This window comes from Antechinus flavipes, chromosome 6, assembly GCF_016432865.1.
Source record: "Antechinus flavipes isolate AdamAnt ecotype Samford, QLD, Australia chromosome 6, AdamAnt_v2, whole genome shotgun sequence".
NCBI classification, from domain to species: domain Eukaryota; kingdom Metazoa; phylum Chordata; class Mammalia; order Dasyuromorphia; family Dasyuridae; genus Antechinus; species Antechinus flavipes.
Window position 1 is genome coordinate 9336568 of NC_067403.1, and position 20231 is coordinate 9356798.

Here is a 20231-nt window from a genome sequence, read left to right on the forward strand (position 1 = left end):
TTAATTTACATTTTGCTTCTATTATTATGGGTCATCCTTTCACACAGTCATTTATTGTTTGCAATTCTGAAAATTAATTTTTATATTTCTAATAATTTATATTATTTTAAATTAATATTTTGATTTTTTTGACAACTGATCTACTGGGAGACTATTGCTGATGTATATATGTGTTAATTCCTTAATGTTTTCACTTTTTTTTAATTTCATTTTTTATTGTGAACCTAATATTACCTAAAATGATCATTTCAATAGGCACTGTATAACGAGAGGATTGTACGTGAAAACATGAAATCTTGTGATTCCTTCTGGCCTTCCTTTCATCTTCTAGTTGTTGGTGGTTATTGTTTTGGAGGAAATTCAACCCCTAAGTCCTTCTGCTTCCCACTTCTCCTAAAAAATCCTGTTAACAAATATACATGGCTAAGTAAAACAACAATGGCCATGTCCAAAAAAGTGTGTCTCATTTTTAAAAAATCTATCATCTGTCAGAAGCTAAGATGCTTTATTGTTAGCACTCCACAATCATAATTAGTCACTGTATTACGAGCATCTCTGAGGCTTTCAAAGTTCTTTTTACAATATTATTTTTGCCAAAATTGTTCAGGTTCTAACCAGTGTTTATCAATAGTTCCTAAGTCTTCTGTTTCTCTGAAACCAACCTTTTCATCATCTCTTATGGTACAACAGTATTTCATCACAATCATGTACCATAATTTGCTCAGCCATTGTTCACTTCCAGTCCAGTGCTACTGCAAAAAGGGCTGCTAGGAACACTTTTGTCCTTTTCCTCGATTCTTTCATCTCTTGGAAGTAGAAGTGTGGTAGTGAATATCTGGGTCAAGGAAGATGCAGAGTTTAATGATTTTTGGATCTAGTTCCAAAGTGGTAGTATGACTTGAAATTACCTCAAGTGGTAGTATGATTAAAAACCACAGTAGAGGTAGGGTGATTTAAAATTACCTCAAGTTCTATATTAGTCAATCTTAATCCTAATGACTTCCTTTATGAGCATCTAGGAATAATACAGCAATCATCTAACTCAATATAAATATTCCCCAAGTATATATAATAAGACTTTATGATATGGCTGTGCAAGTTTTTTTTTTTAAATAACTCATTATCAAAATAAAGTTTTGATGTTAACATAGTTCACAGCTATTAAACAATTAGAATGAAAAGAAAGAATGTTTATATTTGAAGGAGCGATCCCTTGCAGATGGGACTTCAAAATAGGACAAAGATCAGAAGGAACTGAGTATCATTTTATACTTGAACCAAAAATATAATTTCCCTATTTCCAGTCTATCTTATACAATGACACATGACTAATCTTCCTGAAATACCATTTAACCACTTCACTCTTCTTCACTCTTCTGGTTAAATATCTTTAGGAGTTTCCTATAAGAGCACTATATGATTATATATGATTTATACTCTTTAATATAAAGTCTTAATACTCTTTAAATGCCACATTTTTACTGAAATCTTCTCTCACATCGAAAACACTTTCTCTTTTTTTCTCTGCCTATCCAAATCCTACCCATCCTTCAAGATTCAATTCAAACCTATCCTTGATAAAGCTCTTTTGGGATGTCTCTCATCTTAAATTTATCATCTATTTGCCAAGTGGGTATGGCTAAAAACCATTTTAAAAAATGTTCTCATCGGTAGTTACATGTTTTGCATTATTTTGAGGCAGCCTGGCCTTGGAGTTAGGAAACCTGGAACTAAAGTCCTATTTCTGTCATATACTAGGCTGTGTGATTTGGGATCATCTAACTTCCAGGGGTCCCCAGGACACTCTACAACTATAAATTGCAAAAGCAAAAATTAACATTGGTAAAAAGAATTCCTTCATTTGAAGTTGTAAGTTACTTTAATGTGGGAATTGTCTGTCACCATTATTATTCTTTATAGCAATGTTCACCCAAGTTTTTGGATCTGTACTCCAGTAATAAAAAATTAGAACAAATGCTCTCTCGTTTATATATAATTTATAAAATTTATATGCGTGTTTCTATGTATTACATGACAATGCAAAGAAGTTAAGAGAGATAAATATGAACTAAATTAATACTTTAGAAATTATTTTTATTAATGGAATAGAACACTTTTGCACTTTTATTAAAGAAATCATTTTCAGTGAAAGCAATGTGATTGATAGGCCACCTCTCCAACTCTTACAGTTGGAAAGCAACCTACCCTCATCTCTAACTCACAGAATCCCTCTCTTCCTTCAAGATTCTCTCAACTGCCAGCCCTCTCCATTTATTTTCATGTTTTTGTACAGGCCGTCGCAGATGAAAAACACATCTCACTAATAAAGAGATCTAAATGGAAGTAGCATAATGGTGGCTTGGCTTGCTGAATACAGGTAATTTTTCAGTCCTGTTTATCTCATCAATGTAAAGGTTTCTGTTGAAATTAAGCCCATCAGATTCCTGGAGGGGCAAGTGCCATGGACAAGAGAGTAGAGCTTCAGTTGGGGAGCAGGGCTGCATAGAGAGGGGCGGAATGGCAGAGTAGGAAGAGCAGGTCTGGGATTCCCATGCCTCCTCGAGCACTCAACCCCAGTTTCTCTCCCATACATGCCTTCAGACCTATCTCAAAAGGTTTCTTGTTGTAACTCTAATTCAACTTTCAAACTTAGCTTACGGCCGTGTAAGAAGCAAAATGATTCTATTCCGCATCAAAAAGTTAATTGTGTAGCAGTAACTATGGTTACTCATATGGGTCTTTATTACTCTCTGGCAATCTGTGATTTCCTTCCTTCACTAACCCTATGGCACACGCCCTATACAAACTAATCCAGACATTCCCTCTTCTCAAGAATAGAGTCGACATTTAGAAATACTACCACGAGTCAATGAAAATTGTAAATTATATTTGTCAAAGAACTATAACAAAGTAGTAGAGATACTGAACAAAATTAAATTCAGATAAAGATTGGCATTATAATTGTTTGCTTTCAAACACCTTTGCTTTCCCCTTATGTTATTGTTTACAATTCCTAAACTATTAAAAACTGTTTACATTATTCTAATCTGTCAAATTATCCCAAATTCTCAACTCCAGGAAAATGAGTCTTTCCCATTTAAGTACTTTTTTACTCTTAACTGGCACGGAATATTCCCAATGCACAGACCCTGCCTTGGTGCTTTCTTCACTTTGCCAGCATCCTTCCTTAAACCATGGCATCCAGACCTGACTGTGACTCTTTAGATGAAGTCCGACGAGGGCAGAGGGCACTTCATCATCTCCCTGACCTAAAAGTTCTGCTCTTCTTAACCCAGTCCAAGATCCATTTTGCTTTTCTGGCAGCTGAATCACAATGCTGACTCATTAACTGAACAGGTTGAAAAAAACCCCCAGATCTTTTTCTGAACAATTGCTACCTGGCCATGCCTTCTCCATTTTATCCGAGTACAAAATTTTAGATTTATTCCCAATTAATTCATCTTAGGGGCCAAGTTTAATGTTACATCCTGTCAAGATCCATTGTCTTAACTGTCCCCTCACAACTCTGCATCACTATAACTTTGATGATGGTGCTGATGAAAGTGTTCAGCAGATCCCTGCCATTACTCTGTCACAGACCCGCAGCAATGCCGATATCAGTTCTGAATTGTTCTGATTCTATCATTGCCTAATCCAAAGCTTCTTAAACTTTGGAAGTGACCCCACATGGAGTCATGTTACTGAACGTGGGGGGAGAGAGTCCACAAAAAATTTGGCAACAGTAAAAGGAATCAAATATTCTGCCAAGATTTAATTCTTTATGTAAAAATAAATAAGCATATCTATCTCCTTAGTAAGACAATCTGTTTTCATCTTTAATAAATAAATAAATACTAATAAGCAGAGAAATACACACCAAAACACGTCATACTCATCAGATTGGCAAAGTCGATAAAAAAAAAAAAAAAGAAAGTTGTTGAAAGAGCTACTGGAAGACAGATATAGAAAAGTACTATGGGCGAGACTAGTCTGGTCATTCTAGAAAGCGTCGGAATCATGTGCAAAACATTCACTAAAACGTACATATCCTTTGATCCAGAGATACGACCGGTAGGCCCATGTCCTGAAAATATTAAGTCAAAAAAAGGAGAAATGACCCACAGGTACAAAAAATACTTATAGCAGCACCTTTTGTTATAGCAAATAAATGCAAACAAAGCTAAGTGTGGAAACAACTGCAGAGAACCAATATGGAAGCAGGCGACTCCGCTTGACAAACATAAGCAAGTTCAATGCATTGAGACACATGTTTGAACACAGTGATATGCTTAACTCTGCTTATATGTATTGTTTTTAAATTTTTCTTAAATGACAACTTGGGTAAGAAAAGAAAAATTACAAGGTTAGCAATATAAAAAAAAGTCATAGCATTTAAAAAAATTGAGTCACAAGTAGGATGGCTTTGAAATGAATGTGTTAAATTATATAATTTCGAAAAGAAATCAAAGCTATATAATGGAGATTCATGGTTTCACATGTAAATCTTTTCTATTCTTCCTTATAAATGGCAAATATGAAAAACATGAGCCTTTCCAAGTTCAGAAAAATTACTAAAATGTAGTATATTAATTTAATGTTTGGATTTCTCATTAACAATACTGAGTTATTAACCTAATTTAAATCTTAGAGAAAAGATTCACAAAATGATTTATTAATAAAGAGACCACCTGGTAAAAACTTAAAACGTTAAAAATGTTTTGACATATAATACACACTAAATGACAATTAATCCCAAATAGTAATCTTAATCTGAATGTCTTGACTCCTGTCCATGTTCTCAGTTCACCAGAGAGAGAGGGAGTCTAAACATCTTGCTGAAAACTTCCTTGATTTCTCCTGATATCTCCTGATATTTCATAGAGACCAGTGGATCACTGGGGCTATCTTGCTTATCTTTATTTTTGTTCCCTTCATTTACCTGTTGATTTATTTTACTCCTGTTTCTCTTCAAAATTCTTCACTGGTTCTATGTTATAAACGTTTTCTCATTACCACTACGTCTCTCTCCACTGGTCTTTGGGTAAAATTACTTTTTTTTTTTTTTTTAATTCTTCAGAGACTTGTTTTATGTGAATTATAGCCATACAATTACACAGGGAGCGAGCATGCTGGCATTATATGAACTAAAGCAATTGTGCAGGTTAAATGAATTTCACAATTTACTCGAGGTGGCCCAGAATTTCTTCTTCCATCTTTTAGGTTTGGGCCTAATTCACTGTGCCCATCTGTGCTGAGACATACTATTAACAGCTAAGTTCCACTGTATGTCTATCCAAATAATCCAAGTAGTAGACATTTTTTAACCTCTTGGTCTTTCTTATATGGATAGTAGGGTCTTATTATTCTGATTGGTTACATAGTTGTTGATGTTATCTCTTCTAGAAAGTTTTGCAAAGTTTCAAGATTTGATATGTCAACACAATATTACATACAAATGAGAGTATTGAGGACCTCCCAGTTCAGAGGAAATCCTTCTTCCAACTTGGGGCTCTCATGTAATTTCCACCATGATAGTGGTGAATACCTTTGATGTCTCCTTTTATACTCTTGTCTCCACAAGTTCCTTGAGCATAATTTCTGTTGTTATATCTTTCAAAAGAAATATTGTTGGAAAAGTATATTTTGTTCTATTTTCAATCAATTTTTTTCCTTTTGCTGTTTATAAATAGCAGAAAAGAGTCATAGAGGGATCTTACATTTTCTACACATTTCAATTAACTCAGCTAAGTGGTAGATATGCAATGGCTTATGAGGCACAAGAGCAGAAAATAAAATTATTAAATGCATGGTAATGTTGACCTAAGTGGATATAGCAAAACATTATTTTGCAACCTTTCATTAAGTTTCACCATTCCCTACTCAAAGTCACAAATGTATTCAATCTGAGTTAGGAATCTGATAACTTTAAGGTCATATTATCATAGATTACTGTAAGTGGAAAGAATTATTATAATAATTTTTATTATTAATTATTCTTTGGAAAGAATGCAAACCCAGCAATTCTTAAAGTGGTTCATTAAGGAAATAAACTTTAAAATACTAATTTTATACATTAATTAGAATCCTAAACATTAGTAATACGTTTGGAGAGACTGAAATAGAGATAAGTCAAGTTTGTTGCCATTTCTTTTGATCATCCATGGTTCTACCTGACCAAGAATTCTAAGAATTTTTCTACTGTTGCATTTAAAATAGCTGAATTTTTCTGAATAGCATCATTAAAAAAATTCTTCTAAGTGAGCATACCCTATGTAATTTCAGTCACATTTACTGCTAGTCATACTACTTATGCTAAGATCATATATAGATCACTACATTTCATCTGGTAGAGATTGAATATTGATTTTTACTTCATTTAATCATTTAAATACATGGTAAAATGATACTTCTGCTCTGGCATAAATTTCCAAAAGGAAGAAATGAATCCTTGTCTAGATTTTAGGTCCAGCTCATATGTGAAGATACTGCTTTTAATAAAGAAATTACAATTCAAAACACACACACTGCTGGGCAGGAAAAAACTATGATAGGAACAATGTGCCTAATGGAATTTGAGCAACTGATAAATGCCACTATATACTTTGACAATCTCTAACTTTTTGTGGTTTATAGACCCCAAATCTGTCTAGGATTTTTAAGTGGAAAACCCTTATTTTACCCTCCCCCCTTTTTTAATCTATTCCCTTACAAAGTATAAATGGGAATGATATCACCTAAGGTGGGAAAAAAATAAGCAGGAATAGAATTGTACACAACTCTTACTATTATGGAAATAAAGTTTTACATGACAGTACATCTATCAAGAAGTCTACCCCCTTTGAAAGAGGAGAGGAGAGAAGAAGAAAAAGGAACTCAAAATCTTGTAAGAACAAATACTAACATTTTTCTTTACTTGTAACTGGGGAAAAATACTACTAGAAAGCACTTTCATAATTTCTTAGGGCACAATGGTATTCGAATATATTCACATTATAATTTATTCAGCCATTTCCTTACTGATGGTAAAAAAAAAAACCAAAACTAGAAACGAAAAGGGTACCCAAGACAAAAAGAACTGCTACTAATAGTTTTCCTTTGATCTTTCAGCAGTATAGACCTAGCAGTAATATCTCTAGATCATATGTACAGTCTAGTGACTCTGGGGTCACAGTCCCTAATTGCTCTGCAAAGTGGCTGAGCTAATTCACAGTGACACAAAAAGTACATTAATGTCCTTCTTGTCCTGTAGCCCTTCCAACATTTGTCATTTTCCTTTTTGGTCAACTTCGCCAATATAAGGGAAGTAAGGTGAAACCTAATGATTAGGATTTCTTCCTTTGCAACCTTTGCCTTTTCCTATTCTTTTGACTATTTTATTAAGTGGGGAATAATCCTTCTAATAAATCTGAATCAATTACTTCTACATTTTGAAAATAATAACAGCAGCCGGCACTTACAGAGTGTTTTAAGATTTACAAAAACTCTGCATATATAACAACCCTGTGAGTTAGTAGCTAGACATTGTTATCATTCCTATTTAACAGATGAGTAAACTGAGGCTGGGTCTAGTGATTTATCTAGCAGGATTTGATTAGTGGTCTTGCTGAATTCAAGTCCATCATTTAGCTACCTAATGAAACTCTTATCAGAGAAACTCATTACAAACATTTTTTCCTTCTTTGATTTTTGTTGAAAGCTTCTGCTTTTTCTTGGTTTTTATCACTACTGACATTTTAAAAAGAACACAGGACACTTTATATTCAGTTACTTGTCTCTGCTTCATTTTCTATACATGTCTTAAAAAAATTTTTCATGTGGTTAATGAGACTCTCTCTCCAATTCACAATCTCTTCAGACAGATGTCTTCTTTCTTAATCTCATTCGAATTGTTTAAATTGTAGAAATTTTGCTTTTCAGAACATCTTATTCCTGTAAAAGTCAATCTCTCCCACAAAATTTTAGGCTACAAATATCACATTTCCTTTGTCTGACTGTGGAAACTCATCTCAAATTTGAGGTTGTACACCAGTCGTACAATCTCTCGGTGCTCTAGGTAATGCTTCTGAGAATTCAAGTTAATGGAGCAGTGATGGGCTTGCATTGCTTGAGTGTCTCCTCATTACAATAAAATCACAGGCCTGAACTAGAAATGGAAACAACAACAAAACACTCAAGAGCTGACCAGCTTTCCCCTCCTCCTCGATCATGCACTTAAACATGTCATAATTTTTTATTTCTGTTTCCCAACAAGCTCCCAACAAGAAACAAAATGGCGTAGTAGAAAGAGCGACATCCTCACAACCATCACTGGTTCTGCCATTTACTAGCTGGACAAGTGATCTCTCTACATTTAGAGAAATGTAGAGTCTCTTTGGCTCTACAATGGGAAGAATAATAAGCATATAACCTATCTTATAAGGTTGTTGTTTATAAACTATAAAATGCTGTAAGAGGGTGAATTAAATTATTAATTTACTTTGGCGACCACTTTCTTTTCATCAGTCAGAAAAGGGTCCATTATAGCACTGCCTTTGGCAATCTCTTCTGCCTTTGGAATAATGAAACTGTCATTAAAGACAAGTAAAAATTACACCAGAAGAGAAAAAGATTCAGTCATTATCTAGGCAAGAGAAACTTTCCATGACTCCTATCACCTACTTCCACGCTTGGTTTATGAACCGAATGTACTCCTTACAATTAAGCAGTCTGTAGCACACAACCCTCATACAATCTCGCTTGTTTCTTCCTCCACAGATATCTCATCCACCATTCTCTATCATGCTTCCTAGCATCAGTGCATGGATCCAAGACAAGATATTTTTCCAAAATATAAGATTCTACCCAATTTTATCTATCTCATACACTTTGAATCAGGAATTCCCTGCTAATGCATGCATAAGTCAGAAGTCACATTCTACAAAATCTTCACAATACTGTCATAAAGTCAAATTTACTTCCTTATATAAATATTATTTAATTCTATCCTGAAATATTACAGCTAATATGTTACAAAGTATGTTATATGTATGTTGCACATTCTTTCCAAATCTTTTGATTTCTGTCACAGCAGGCTGCATTTAATTGGTAGTTTGTAAATGAATATACAGCATAGAAGTGTACTGAAATCTATCACCTGACACATTTACAGCACTGTATGATTTACAAATCTTGTCTTGTACATTTAAGACAAACAGACAACAAGTGAGCTTTCTTATATGCTCAAGTGGAGCACAGAAAAATGATGTTTTAAAGACTAAGATAAATTAAAAGAGACCAAATTACATGAAAATGAGAGACAGATCGACTATTTAGAGCGTTAATGCTGCCTTGTCAGGAAAAGGGGCATCTGAAGCAAGAGGTTCTCCATGTGTTAATTGTAACTGCGAACTAGAAAAGGGCAAAATAAACAAAACAAAACAAACAAACAAACAAATAAGTAAATGATAAAGGTGAAAAATCTATTAGCAACTGAAAACAAATGTATTCATGGATGAAATTTTTTTTGTAAAAAAAAGTTTTATAAATAGGGAGAAACATAATATCACTGCTTTTTGGTTTGTCTTTCCAATTTATGTATAGTATCTTATGAAAAGAACATAAAATTCATTTTTACTAAAAGAACAAATTCAGTATAGGGAAATAACTACTTGGCCATAACCTAAAGGGTGCATTAAGATAATCTACAGAAATCCAGCTTGGAATCCCGAATTACACTTGCTGGTTGTCTAATCTTATAAGTTACTTAAAATTTTTCTTATTCTATGTCTTCATTTACAAAATGAGATTACTGCTTCTCTGTCCCCCTTACTGTGTATATGTAAGCCTTTAAGATCTCTAAATTAATGTTATCATTATAAAAATATTTTTAAATTCCCTAGCATTTAAAAAGTATATGATAAAATTAATAATTCAAATACAGCCTTAACAAAAATGTTCAGTATTTGCTCATTAGGATAAGGGTGATTATTCTGCACAAGCAGTAAGAACATCAAAGGCTGTTTGTGAACCCATCAAACAGTCAAATGGTTAACAAAATTGTTACCTTCATCTTTTAATATCAAAGAAATAGGCACAACTTATTGAATGACTCATTTGCTCTCTCTGGGTCTTAGGATTTTTCATCTAGAAAATGAGTGTGTTGAACTAATTGTTACTTCTAAATGTTTCTTCTAGTTCTAGAATTCTATGATTTATACACATTGGAAATAGTTTCTAAGGAAACTACATACACCAACACTTCCCCACTCCCTTTTCTCCTTGAATCTGTCTGCATACTAGTAGTTCTGCAGCAGGACAGATAGGAAAAGACTTCACTGATAAAATCCTGGGAGCTCTGGACCAAGATTAATGCAAAATACAAAAGGAATAATCCTGAGAAATGAAACACGGGAGAACTTGACCTTTTGTACATGGAACCTGGAGCCTTATTTATCCCAGAATTGAACTAAAGGGACAGAGTAACAACCTAATTTCACAAGAGCTAGTGTTTAGGCTTTCTATTTCATGGAATTCTTACTTGGAATATTGCTTTGCAGTGATTGTGGCCAAAACCCTACAGTACTCAACAAGCTTTTATCAAGCATTAGTGGAATGTTCCTAAAGCTTTTTGGATAATTTAGATGATAACTGGGTGTGCATCCCAAAGAGATTATCAGAAAGGGAAAAAGACCCACATGTGCAAAAATGTTAGCAGCAGCCCTTTAAGTGTGACAAAGAACTGGAAATTGAGTGGATGCCATCAGTTGGAGAATAGCTGAGTAAGTTTGAATGTTAAGGAATATTATTGTTCTGAAAGAAATGATCAGCAGGATGATTTTAGAGAGATTGGAGAGACTTACAGGAACTGATGCTAAGTGAAATGAGCAAAATCAGGAGAACATTATACACAGCAACAAGATTATGTGACCAACTGTGATGATGGATGTGGCTCATCTCAACAATAAGGTGATTCAAGACAGTTCCAAAAGATTTGGGATAGAAAATGCCATCTGCATCCAGAGAGAACTATGGTGACTGAATGTGGGTCAAAGTATAGTATTTACACCTTTTTGGGGGATTTGCTTTTTCTTTCTCACAGTTTTTTTCTTTTCGTCTGACTTTTTCTTGTATAATATGACAAATGTGTTTAAAAGGATTGTACCTGTATAACCTATATCATCAGATTGCTTGCTGTCCTGTGGAAAGGGGATAGCAGAAAAAATCTGGAACACAAAATTTTACAAAAATGAATGTTGAAAACTATCTTTACATGTATTTGGAAAAATAAAATGCTATGGAGGGGGAAGGGTAATTCAGATGACAGGTTTAGTATTGTTACAAATGAAGAACACAAGATTTTACAAGGCAAATAAAACTTCATGTTTCTGCATCAAAAGGTTAGAGGATAGTAAGTACCTTGAAGTAATAAGAAGACAGTGATTGAAGGAGCATATGACCCCAAGTTAAGAAGAGATGATTATACCTTAAAAGGAAAAGTGACCGTGATGATAATAATAATAAAAAAAAACCTTTTTTAAAAAGTTCACAAATAATAGAAGAAAAATATATTATAGTGATTAAGTGGAAAGGAAATTAAATAATTAATCATTTAAATAAGCATAAAGTGGGGGGAATTTTATAGGTAAAGGACACAGAAAATATTAATTCAGCACTTTACTGTACTGTGCTGAAAGCTATTAACTAATCACAGCTTAGATTTCTGGTATTCAGATATTTGGCAACCAATACAACATCAAATACTTATTATTAAAAGACATTTGAATAGTCAAAAGAGATGTTATAAAATTAACATAAGGAACTTTAGTCAGAAAGCCCCTCCAACCCTCCTTGAAACTGTATTCTGCTCACTCCACACAATTTGAATATATCTGAATACCTAAGCCCGCAGATCATGAAAAATTAGGAAGCAACAAATGAGAAGGTAGATACCACAGGAAAGAAAACTGCCAGTAGCAAAATGTGTCAGTTGGACGTGAACAAGAAGAAAAAAAAATGAAGAATACAATAGCTCTAAATGATTGCTCAGTGGACACATCTCAATATCATTAATTCCTGAGTTCAAATATTGCTTCAGATACTCACTAGTGTGAGCATTTAATCTCTCTATAAACTGGAAGGGTTGGATGCAATGGCCTTTAAGATCCTTTCCAGCACTAAAATCTGGTTCCATGATCTGATAGGGACAAATCACAACATCTCAAGTAGTACCATATTATAACACAAAGAAATGGATGCACTGTGATAATCTTGAGCATAAGAAAAATACTGAATTAAATGAAACATTTTGGGAAGCAATTTCCATTTTAAATTATTAAGACAAAGACAAAAATTTTAGTACATAAAAATCTTCCAGTATCTGGAAAACTGTCCTATCATTCATTTACTTAAGAGTTTTTGTTAGCCGAGTTTTTACTGTACTTTAGGTCTATAAATACAAGACATACTCAGCATTCACTTTTGGTTTAGTCAAATTAAAATATGGTTGTATTCAGCACATACATAAAATCTCATCTAAACTAGTTTTTCTGCAACAATTGCATCTGTACTATTTGATAAACAAAACTCAGATCAAAGGTGTGTTATTTTAGGAGATAGAAGAATACATTTTAAAATAGTGCCTTGTGCTTTCTTTTGTTCTTTTCTCCCACTGCCAATTCCTGAAGAATGATTTGTCCCATTGGTATTTTATTAGTTTTTGGAAAACTTCAGATCATTAAAGAAATTCTGATTGAACATCGAACAGGTTAAGTGCAGTTCACTGTATTTTTGGTTCATAGTTCAAAGCAATGATTTAAAACAACTTAAAAACAAATGGATAACTTGATAGAAGCTGTAATATAGGTAGAGGAACAAAACACTACAAATCTGAGATGGTAAAAGAATGGTATTGTGCAACACACTGTGCTCAATTCTAGACAGATTATAAGTGTTACTAGAATTTGGACTCGAAGTGACAACGTGTGTGTTGTTAACACTTGGTGAAATCAATGCTCTGATTCAAATTTCCATTGTCTTTAAAATTGTTCCTTGTCTGTATTTTCTGTGCTAAATTATGGGGCTAATGAATGAATTTAAATGCTATTTTTATGTATAAAAATTTCTTCTGATAATTGTTATTTTCCACCAACGACACAGCTTTTGGTCTTCTCTGAAACTCTCAAACATTTCTTCTTTCCCTAGGAAACTCACCACTGGGAACTCTCACCATGCTGCTAGACTGAATCCGACTGCTTTTCATCATATCCAAAGGCCCCTACTTCATGAAGGCATAGTATTTCCCCCCCCCCAGTTCCCACCAGCCACTCCCACTTTAGGGATCTGTGGGAGCCCCAACACCCCAACTCCCATGCTTTCCAAATTGCCTCCTTACACTGGAAGCTCCTCCAGGGTGGACACCATCTTTGCTTTCATTGGTACTAGTGTCCCCAGGGCTAAAGCACATCATCGGGTACTTAAATGTTTATGACAGACTATATGACAGTGGGTGTGACTGAAAAGGAAGTGCCAGAAATTCCTTGGAGTTCAGAGAAAAAACAATGGTGCAGAAAGGAGGAAATCCGACTTGTGCTAGCCCTGCTTAGCTGCACAGCCCAGCTACCACAACCTGTGTCTCAGCTAACACAAACAGAGCGAAGGTCCGGGACGAGACCTGATCTCGAGTCCTTCCCACTATTTTGTGCTTCAAACACTATCACTATCACCTTTTTTCACAGAAGAAAGAGCTGTATGTAAACAAGTACATGTTTCCCTCTGGTGCTTAAGCTCACTATCTAACTTCATTGCTGCACAAATCCACATCCACACTGGAGTTAACCCAAGTTCTGAGTCTGGTCACAGTTTGGGTGACACAGTATCTCAGCACTGCACAGGGGTCTGAGACCCAGGAAGCCAAGATCTGGGATTAGTATTCTCAGAACACTAGACAGCTGCGAGAGGGGGAAGTTTCTTGCTGGAAAGTAGCACTGGAGAGCAACAGGAGAGGTTTATCAAGTCCCACATCAGCTGAGAGAAAATACATTTTATTCAGGGAAAGGTAAGTGTAACCATCATCCTATAGAGGAAATGATCAGGGAAGTGGGAGATGTTGCTTTATAGAGGTTAAGTCTGAACAGGGAAATGGTGGCTGAGATCTTATCAGAAGGAGAAGCAGAAGGAGCAGCCTTGCTTTGTATGGTTCCGAGGGCAGAACCAAGACCCTTGGGTTGACATTTTAGGAAAGTACATTTCAGCCCAGGGGAGGAGCATTTCTAATTTCAATCAGGGACTCATCCAACAACGAAAGGCGCTAATTAGCCGAGCGAACTGTGAATTCCCCAAGTGGAATCTGGACAGCCGTCTCTGATCAGGGCTGCTCTGTGGAGACGGCACGGAGCCGTGCAGACGTGTCAAACACGCAGGCCACCAGCTACATAATAAAGCTCAAATGCTCCTGAGTTTGGCCGTTTTACAAAATAAATAAAAATGAACAAAAAGCATTGATAATGTTACATTTTAAAATTAAGCCAATGAGGCCCGCAGGGATCCTTATGGATGGCTTAGTGGCCCCCAATTCTATTTGAATTTGATACCAATGATGCTAGACTTAAGATTTAAGAAGATGTGAGTTTGCATCTTGTTTCATATGTTTGTGCTGTCACTTCTTAAGGTCTCAACTGTGAAATGGAAATAATTAAATACCTACCTCAGGGTTACTGCAAGATTCACAAAAGTCATAAAAGTACTTCACAAAACTTAAAAAGCTTTGGACATAAGCTATCTTTACTGTCACATGCATTACATTTTGTCATCTTCAGATGAAGGTCTCAAATGAAAGCACAAGCATTTGGCAAAATCTACATTTGAAAATAGCATCAAAAGCAGTTAGTCTAGACGGATAGTGACATGGCCCTAACTCAGTTAAGTTTATGATCAATTAGTTTTTATTAAACGCCAAAGTTCCCATCTATGACACTTTAAGTTGATTGTATGATATTCTCTAAACCACTGAAACTGAAATCAGAAAACCCGAACGTGAGTTCTTACTGAACTGTATGTCTGAGAATGAAACGAGCCTAGCTTAGTCTGGAAAGGCTTATCACCAGGGAGACAAGGCATGATGTGTTCTTGGGCTGAAACTTTTTGATCATTTCTTGAACAAAGTCTCTATTAGGTTGCAGAAAAGCTCCAACTTTCACCAACAAAAAAAGAACATTCACAATGGCGGAATTTTAGCTTCTTAAAAACACTAATATAAGTGTGTAAATACACACTTATCTATTTGATGCTTTCTCTTAGCAAAGTCAATGATTTTACATATAAATAAGGACACTGACAAAACTGCCTGAAATCCAGCAGAGGCTCCTTGGCTGCTCTTCCCAGCACTTTCATTCATTCCCCCCCACACTGATGGCCTAGGGAGGGGAAAGGGGAATGAATATTCCTTGCACAAAACAGCTATTCCCTGGCTCTCCTCTCCCTCTCTCTGGGCAATCCCCATCCCCCATCCAGCCCATCACTATTCTGGGAGTTCATGTCTAATGACTCCCAGGAGTCATTTTTTTCCTTTTTTTTTTTCAGCTTCACAGAGATGTCGGATGCTTAAACTTGCGCTCACCCACACAAATGTGCCATTTCCACATTTGTCCACTGTGACATTTCCTTCTCTGACTGCTATGGGTTTCCATTCTGCCTCTTCCTTGGCTTGAAATCCCAAATACTCTTCTTCAATCTCACATCAGTCCCTTCCTTAGCTCTTTTCTAGGCCCGAGATCCTGGGCTGGCTACATGTCTTTCCTTTCTGACCCCTTGGAGAACCAGCTCAGTTGTTTACCAAGTCCATTCCCTTTATCTTCCTGCTGATCTTTCCCTCAGCTTTTGACGACTCCCACTATCTCGTGCCTTTGCTTCTATTTGCATTCTGTTGTAAACAACAGTTTTGGGGGGGGGGAGCACCATGCTGAACACATCCAGAATGTGATTTCCATTGGGCTCTTGTAGCAAGGAATTTCTTTTTTACTTCCATAATTAATTTAATATCCCCCTCACCACAACAGCTTTTGAAAATGTTTCTATTCCTCCTAAAAATTCTCCTGGCTCCTCCTTCCCTCCACTCTTTCAGCTGAGGACCTTGCCTCATATTTCACATTTGACAAGAGCCTTTCATTCAGACTGTCCTTCTCTTCTCTCCTCTCACAGGTGGGCCTTTCTGCTGAGATTTCATTCAATCTTCTCCAGCAGATCAATGCCTCTCTCAGGGCATCCCTCCCTTTTCTCCTATCTCTGCTTGTCTGCCACTGCTTCTCTAGGGCAGCACCCCCCACCCCCAGGTCTCCCTTGCTCTTAAAAAGCTTCACGTGATCTGTCCTTCTATCTTGTCCCTCCATTTTGTAGCTAAACTCCTTGAAAAGGCCGCCTATAATCAAAGCCTCCACTTCTTTCTCAGTACCTGAGCTTTCCATAGTTCAATGAAGACCCCCACTCTGCCTTTTCTCTTGCCTCCTCAGGCCCCTGGTCCTTGGGCTACCAGTCTCCCTCTCTCCCAGACTACTGGCCGGGCCCTTCACCCAAGGTGGCTCCTCTCCCTCACCAGCCGGAGGGGACCCGAGGGTACTCTGCAAAGAATACTGGGGGGCTAGCCGGCCACCAGAACCTTGGCCGCCTTGATTCTCTTGTGCTCCATGCTTGCCACAAGTACACAATATTGTACCCAGTTATGGATCTCATATTTTAAGAGATCTCTAGATGACCAGAATGGTGAAAGGTCTGAAAACCCAGCGATACAAGGTGTGACTGAAAGAAATGAGGGATTACTGAATTTTGCAGAAGGGAAAAATTGAAGCTCAATAAAATAAAATGAAAGCATATTAACTACTTTCTATTATTTGAGGGAATTTTATCATGACTTTATACATCTAAGAAAGAGGAGCATAACATGATGGTCCCCTCATCTTTACAGATCCTGCTGTCATCCTGTGTAAGTGGGTGATCTGTAGATGGACTGTCTATTCCTCACTGACTCCTTAATGTGTACCATCTTAGCTCTGACTAATGAGGCTGGTCCAAGTGTTTTTCCCTATATCCCTATTATCTTCTTTCGTTAGTTGAAGTCATCTTAATTTTTTCCTTTCCTTCATCCTTCATAACCAACTTTAACATACCCATTATATTCCTGATTTTGTTAAAAAAAAAAAAAAAGTCTTTTAAAATCCCCAGAATTTCTTGAGCAAATTAAAAACCAGTTCCCGTGGTTTCTTCCTCTCTCTTTTGAATATTCCCATTTTCTTATCTATGGCAGATTGGATCTTCTGATCTAGCTAAGCAAAATTATTGGTTGTTCTTAACACATCTGGAATGTTCTACTTCTTCCAACAAATGTTCTCTCTGCAATAACCACAAAGGCTCTCTAGTACCCGAGTTTCAATCTTGGTTCTGCATCCTGGACAGGTTAGTGGGCCTCCCTGGACCCAGTTATGTCATCCATGGATGAGGATGGAGAAGATTAAATCACATGATTCCTAAGGCTGCTTCAAGCTATCAGTCTATGATTATCCCTTCCTGTAAACATTATTCAGCCTTCCTGGCCCATATCAAGTCAGTATTCTTACTGGTTTTTCTCGTGGTAGTTGAGCATGTAATTTTTTTCATTTATATTATTTTTTTCCTGTTTTCCTAACTAAACAGCCTTAGGCCAAAGGACACATCTTTTAGTTCTTTTTCTAATTCCAAATTAACAGCACTTATTACAGTGCATGTACATGCTGAGCATTCATTATTAGGTATGCTAATTGTATAAGTCTTGTCTCACTTCCTAATCAGTTAGTTACTTGCTTTTGGTCATATTTCTTCTTAGTACAATACGATTATACTCAAGGAAGAAGAAGTGATACTTTGATACTAGTTAGAATTTCTGGAAAAGAGATATCATTCTTCTACCAAATTACTAGTCAAAATGAGGGTTTTGGTATTTTCTTCACTCTCTACTACATGCTACAGAAGATAAGCGTTGGCCATATATTAAATGTTTTATCTATAAACAATCAAAGGAGAATAAGTTAAAAAAAACTTATGCTTCTAAAATAATTACATGCTAATATATGTTATATTACAAAAGTCTTACCTTGTTGAGTATTTTGTTCTTGAGTTCGATTCACAGTGAGGTCTAGGGGGCCTTCCTGCTCTTCCTGAAGGGAGTTTTCTATTTGATTCATTTGGATACCTTTACATATTAGACTTGGTCCAACTGAACCATTTCTATTCTCTTGAATTTTACCACTTTTTGAAATGTATTCAATTGCAAACTGACGTATCATCTTTTTCATTAATTCCTGAGCAACTAGGGGAATGTTAGGATCACAGTTCTGAGGAAGATCTAGGAAAAAAACATACATATAACAAGCATTAGAAAATAGAAATTAAATATATGTATTTCTAATTTTTTTCAAAATTACAAATCATGATTAAGAAATTTTTTTTTTTTAGAATCAATCCAGTTGTCAATGGTTTCTGAAATTCTATCCAATATTCATTTTAAATTGAGCGTTAATTATTATATTAACATGTTAACTGAAAACTTGGAATATCCCTTATCATCCATCATCACCATCACTACCACCATCATTGTCATCAACTTTTGGAAGCAAGTGCTTATCACTTTTTAAAGGTTAAAGATAACAAATTAGACAGAAAGAGAATAGAGTATCTAAAGTGGTTTTTTTTTTTTTTAAGTTTTCTATAAGTTTCCAGTAAATTTAAGTAGCCAATAAGAACAAACTGACAGAAATAGAGTACCTAAACTGTTTTTTTTAAAGTTTTCCATAAGTTTCCAATAACAAGTAGTCAATAAGGTGATTTTTATTAACAGCTTACTACATGAATAAAAACATTTTACAAATCAGAAATATAATGCAAGACATTACAAAAATTTCTGAAATTTATCCCCAATTTTAGAGTAAGTAATCTACATGTAAATATAATACCTGGGAGAACTATCAATGAAAATATTTCAAATAATGTAAACTACAGTTATTTAATGAACCAATAACTCTCATTAAGCTAGTCAAGAAAAAGGAGAATGGCTTAAGATAAATAACCTTCCTACTATATATTCCTTGGACCAGATATAGGTTCCTGCTAAAATTATCATCAATAAGGAAACTAAACTAATAATTAACAAGTTAATATAATATAATTTTATAAATCAGCTCTTTAGAGTCTTAGCTCTTCTATGGTCCATGCCTCTAAACTAATGATAACTGAGAACAAATAACACGTTCAATTTAATTTCGTGTTACTTTATAAAATTATTGGATATTTCCAAACCAAAACTCTTTTATCTCCTATCATAATCTATTAAAAAAAACACGAGCAGAATTCTTTGTAGAAAAGCAATCAAAATTTTACTATTGTAGTTGTAAAGTAGAATCATTTGGTTTAGGAAAATTCTCCATATGTTCTCTTTATCAAAATTTTTACATGGATTTTTTTCAAGTTCCTTTCTTTTTATGCATTGCTGTTAAGAGGGTAAATATCTCTACTTATTTTAACAAAATACTACATACAAGAAATGAAACTTGTTAAATACAAACTTTGTATATTAAAAAATATAAACTGAGGAAACCACTGTGGCATTTTCCCCACCTAATGTTTCAAAGGTAAGAGGTTTCCATATGACTAAATTAAGAATTTATAACTTTCTATTTAAATAGCCTATATAAAAACCTATTTATAAAAACCACTTGACCACATTCTGCCCTAAATTACAAAATATTTCAGCAAGACATAACTGCAACTACACTTGAACAATTAAGAATTCTTCCCTTGAACTATTATAATGGGAAACAATAAATGGGCAAATACCTAGGAGAAATAATTGGCAAAAGATCATTGGACCTACTGTGTGTATTTGTTTGATTATAACAATGGTGGTGAATGGATTAAAGAAGATAGATGAAAAATTATATTAAAGACAATTAAATTAATAGAATGGAGAAAATGGGAAGGAAAAAACAAAGACTGTAAATTAGTTTTTAATAGTTCTCCTTATCCTTTTCTTTCTCCCTTCCCTGTCCCATTACCAATTCAAGGTTAAAAGATAAAACATGATCTAAATCTCTTTCTTGAAATATTTTGATGTTGTTACTCAAGTAAAGGAAACTCATTGTAGGCTCAGTTTTAAAAGTTCATTTACTAAGAATCATATATTCTTGTCATTAAAGATCCCTTACATAGTCTCTCTCAGTAAGAATAGTTCCCAG

General features: G+C 35.1%; 1 protein-coding gene and 1 long non-coding RNA gene across 9 annotated transcripts in view; one reads left to right on the forward strand and one right to left on the reverse strand.

The window, feature by feature from the left end:
- LOC127539674 (uncharacterized) overlaps positions 1–20231 on the forward strand; it is a 139267-nt gene that overhangs the window by 48805 nt on the left and 70231 nt on the right. For all 4 annotated transcript variants that reach the window (XR_007948013.1, XR_007948012.1, XR_007948015.1 and 1 more), the window contains exon 2: positions 13180–14032. This is a non-coding gene — a long non-coding RNA (uncharacterized LOC127539674). The remainder of the gene's footprint in view (positions 1–13179; positions 14033–20231) is intronic.
- Positions 1–20231, reverse strand: part of LCORL (ligand dependent nuclear receptor corepressor like) — a 150841-nt gene that overhangs the window by 47874 nt on the left and 82736 nt on the right. For all 5 annotated transcript variants that reach the window (XM_051963936.1, XM_051963934.1, XM_051963933.1 and 2 more), the window contains exon 5: positions 18095–18346. In XM_051963936.1, the coding sequence (XP_051819896.1) occupies positions 18095–18346 (252 nt within the window). The remainder of the gene's footprint in view (positions 1–18094; positions 18347–20231) is intronic.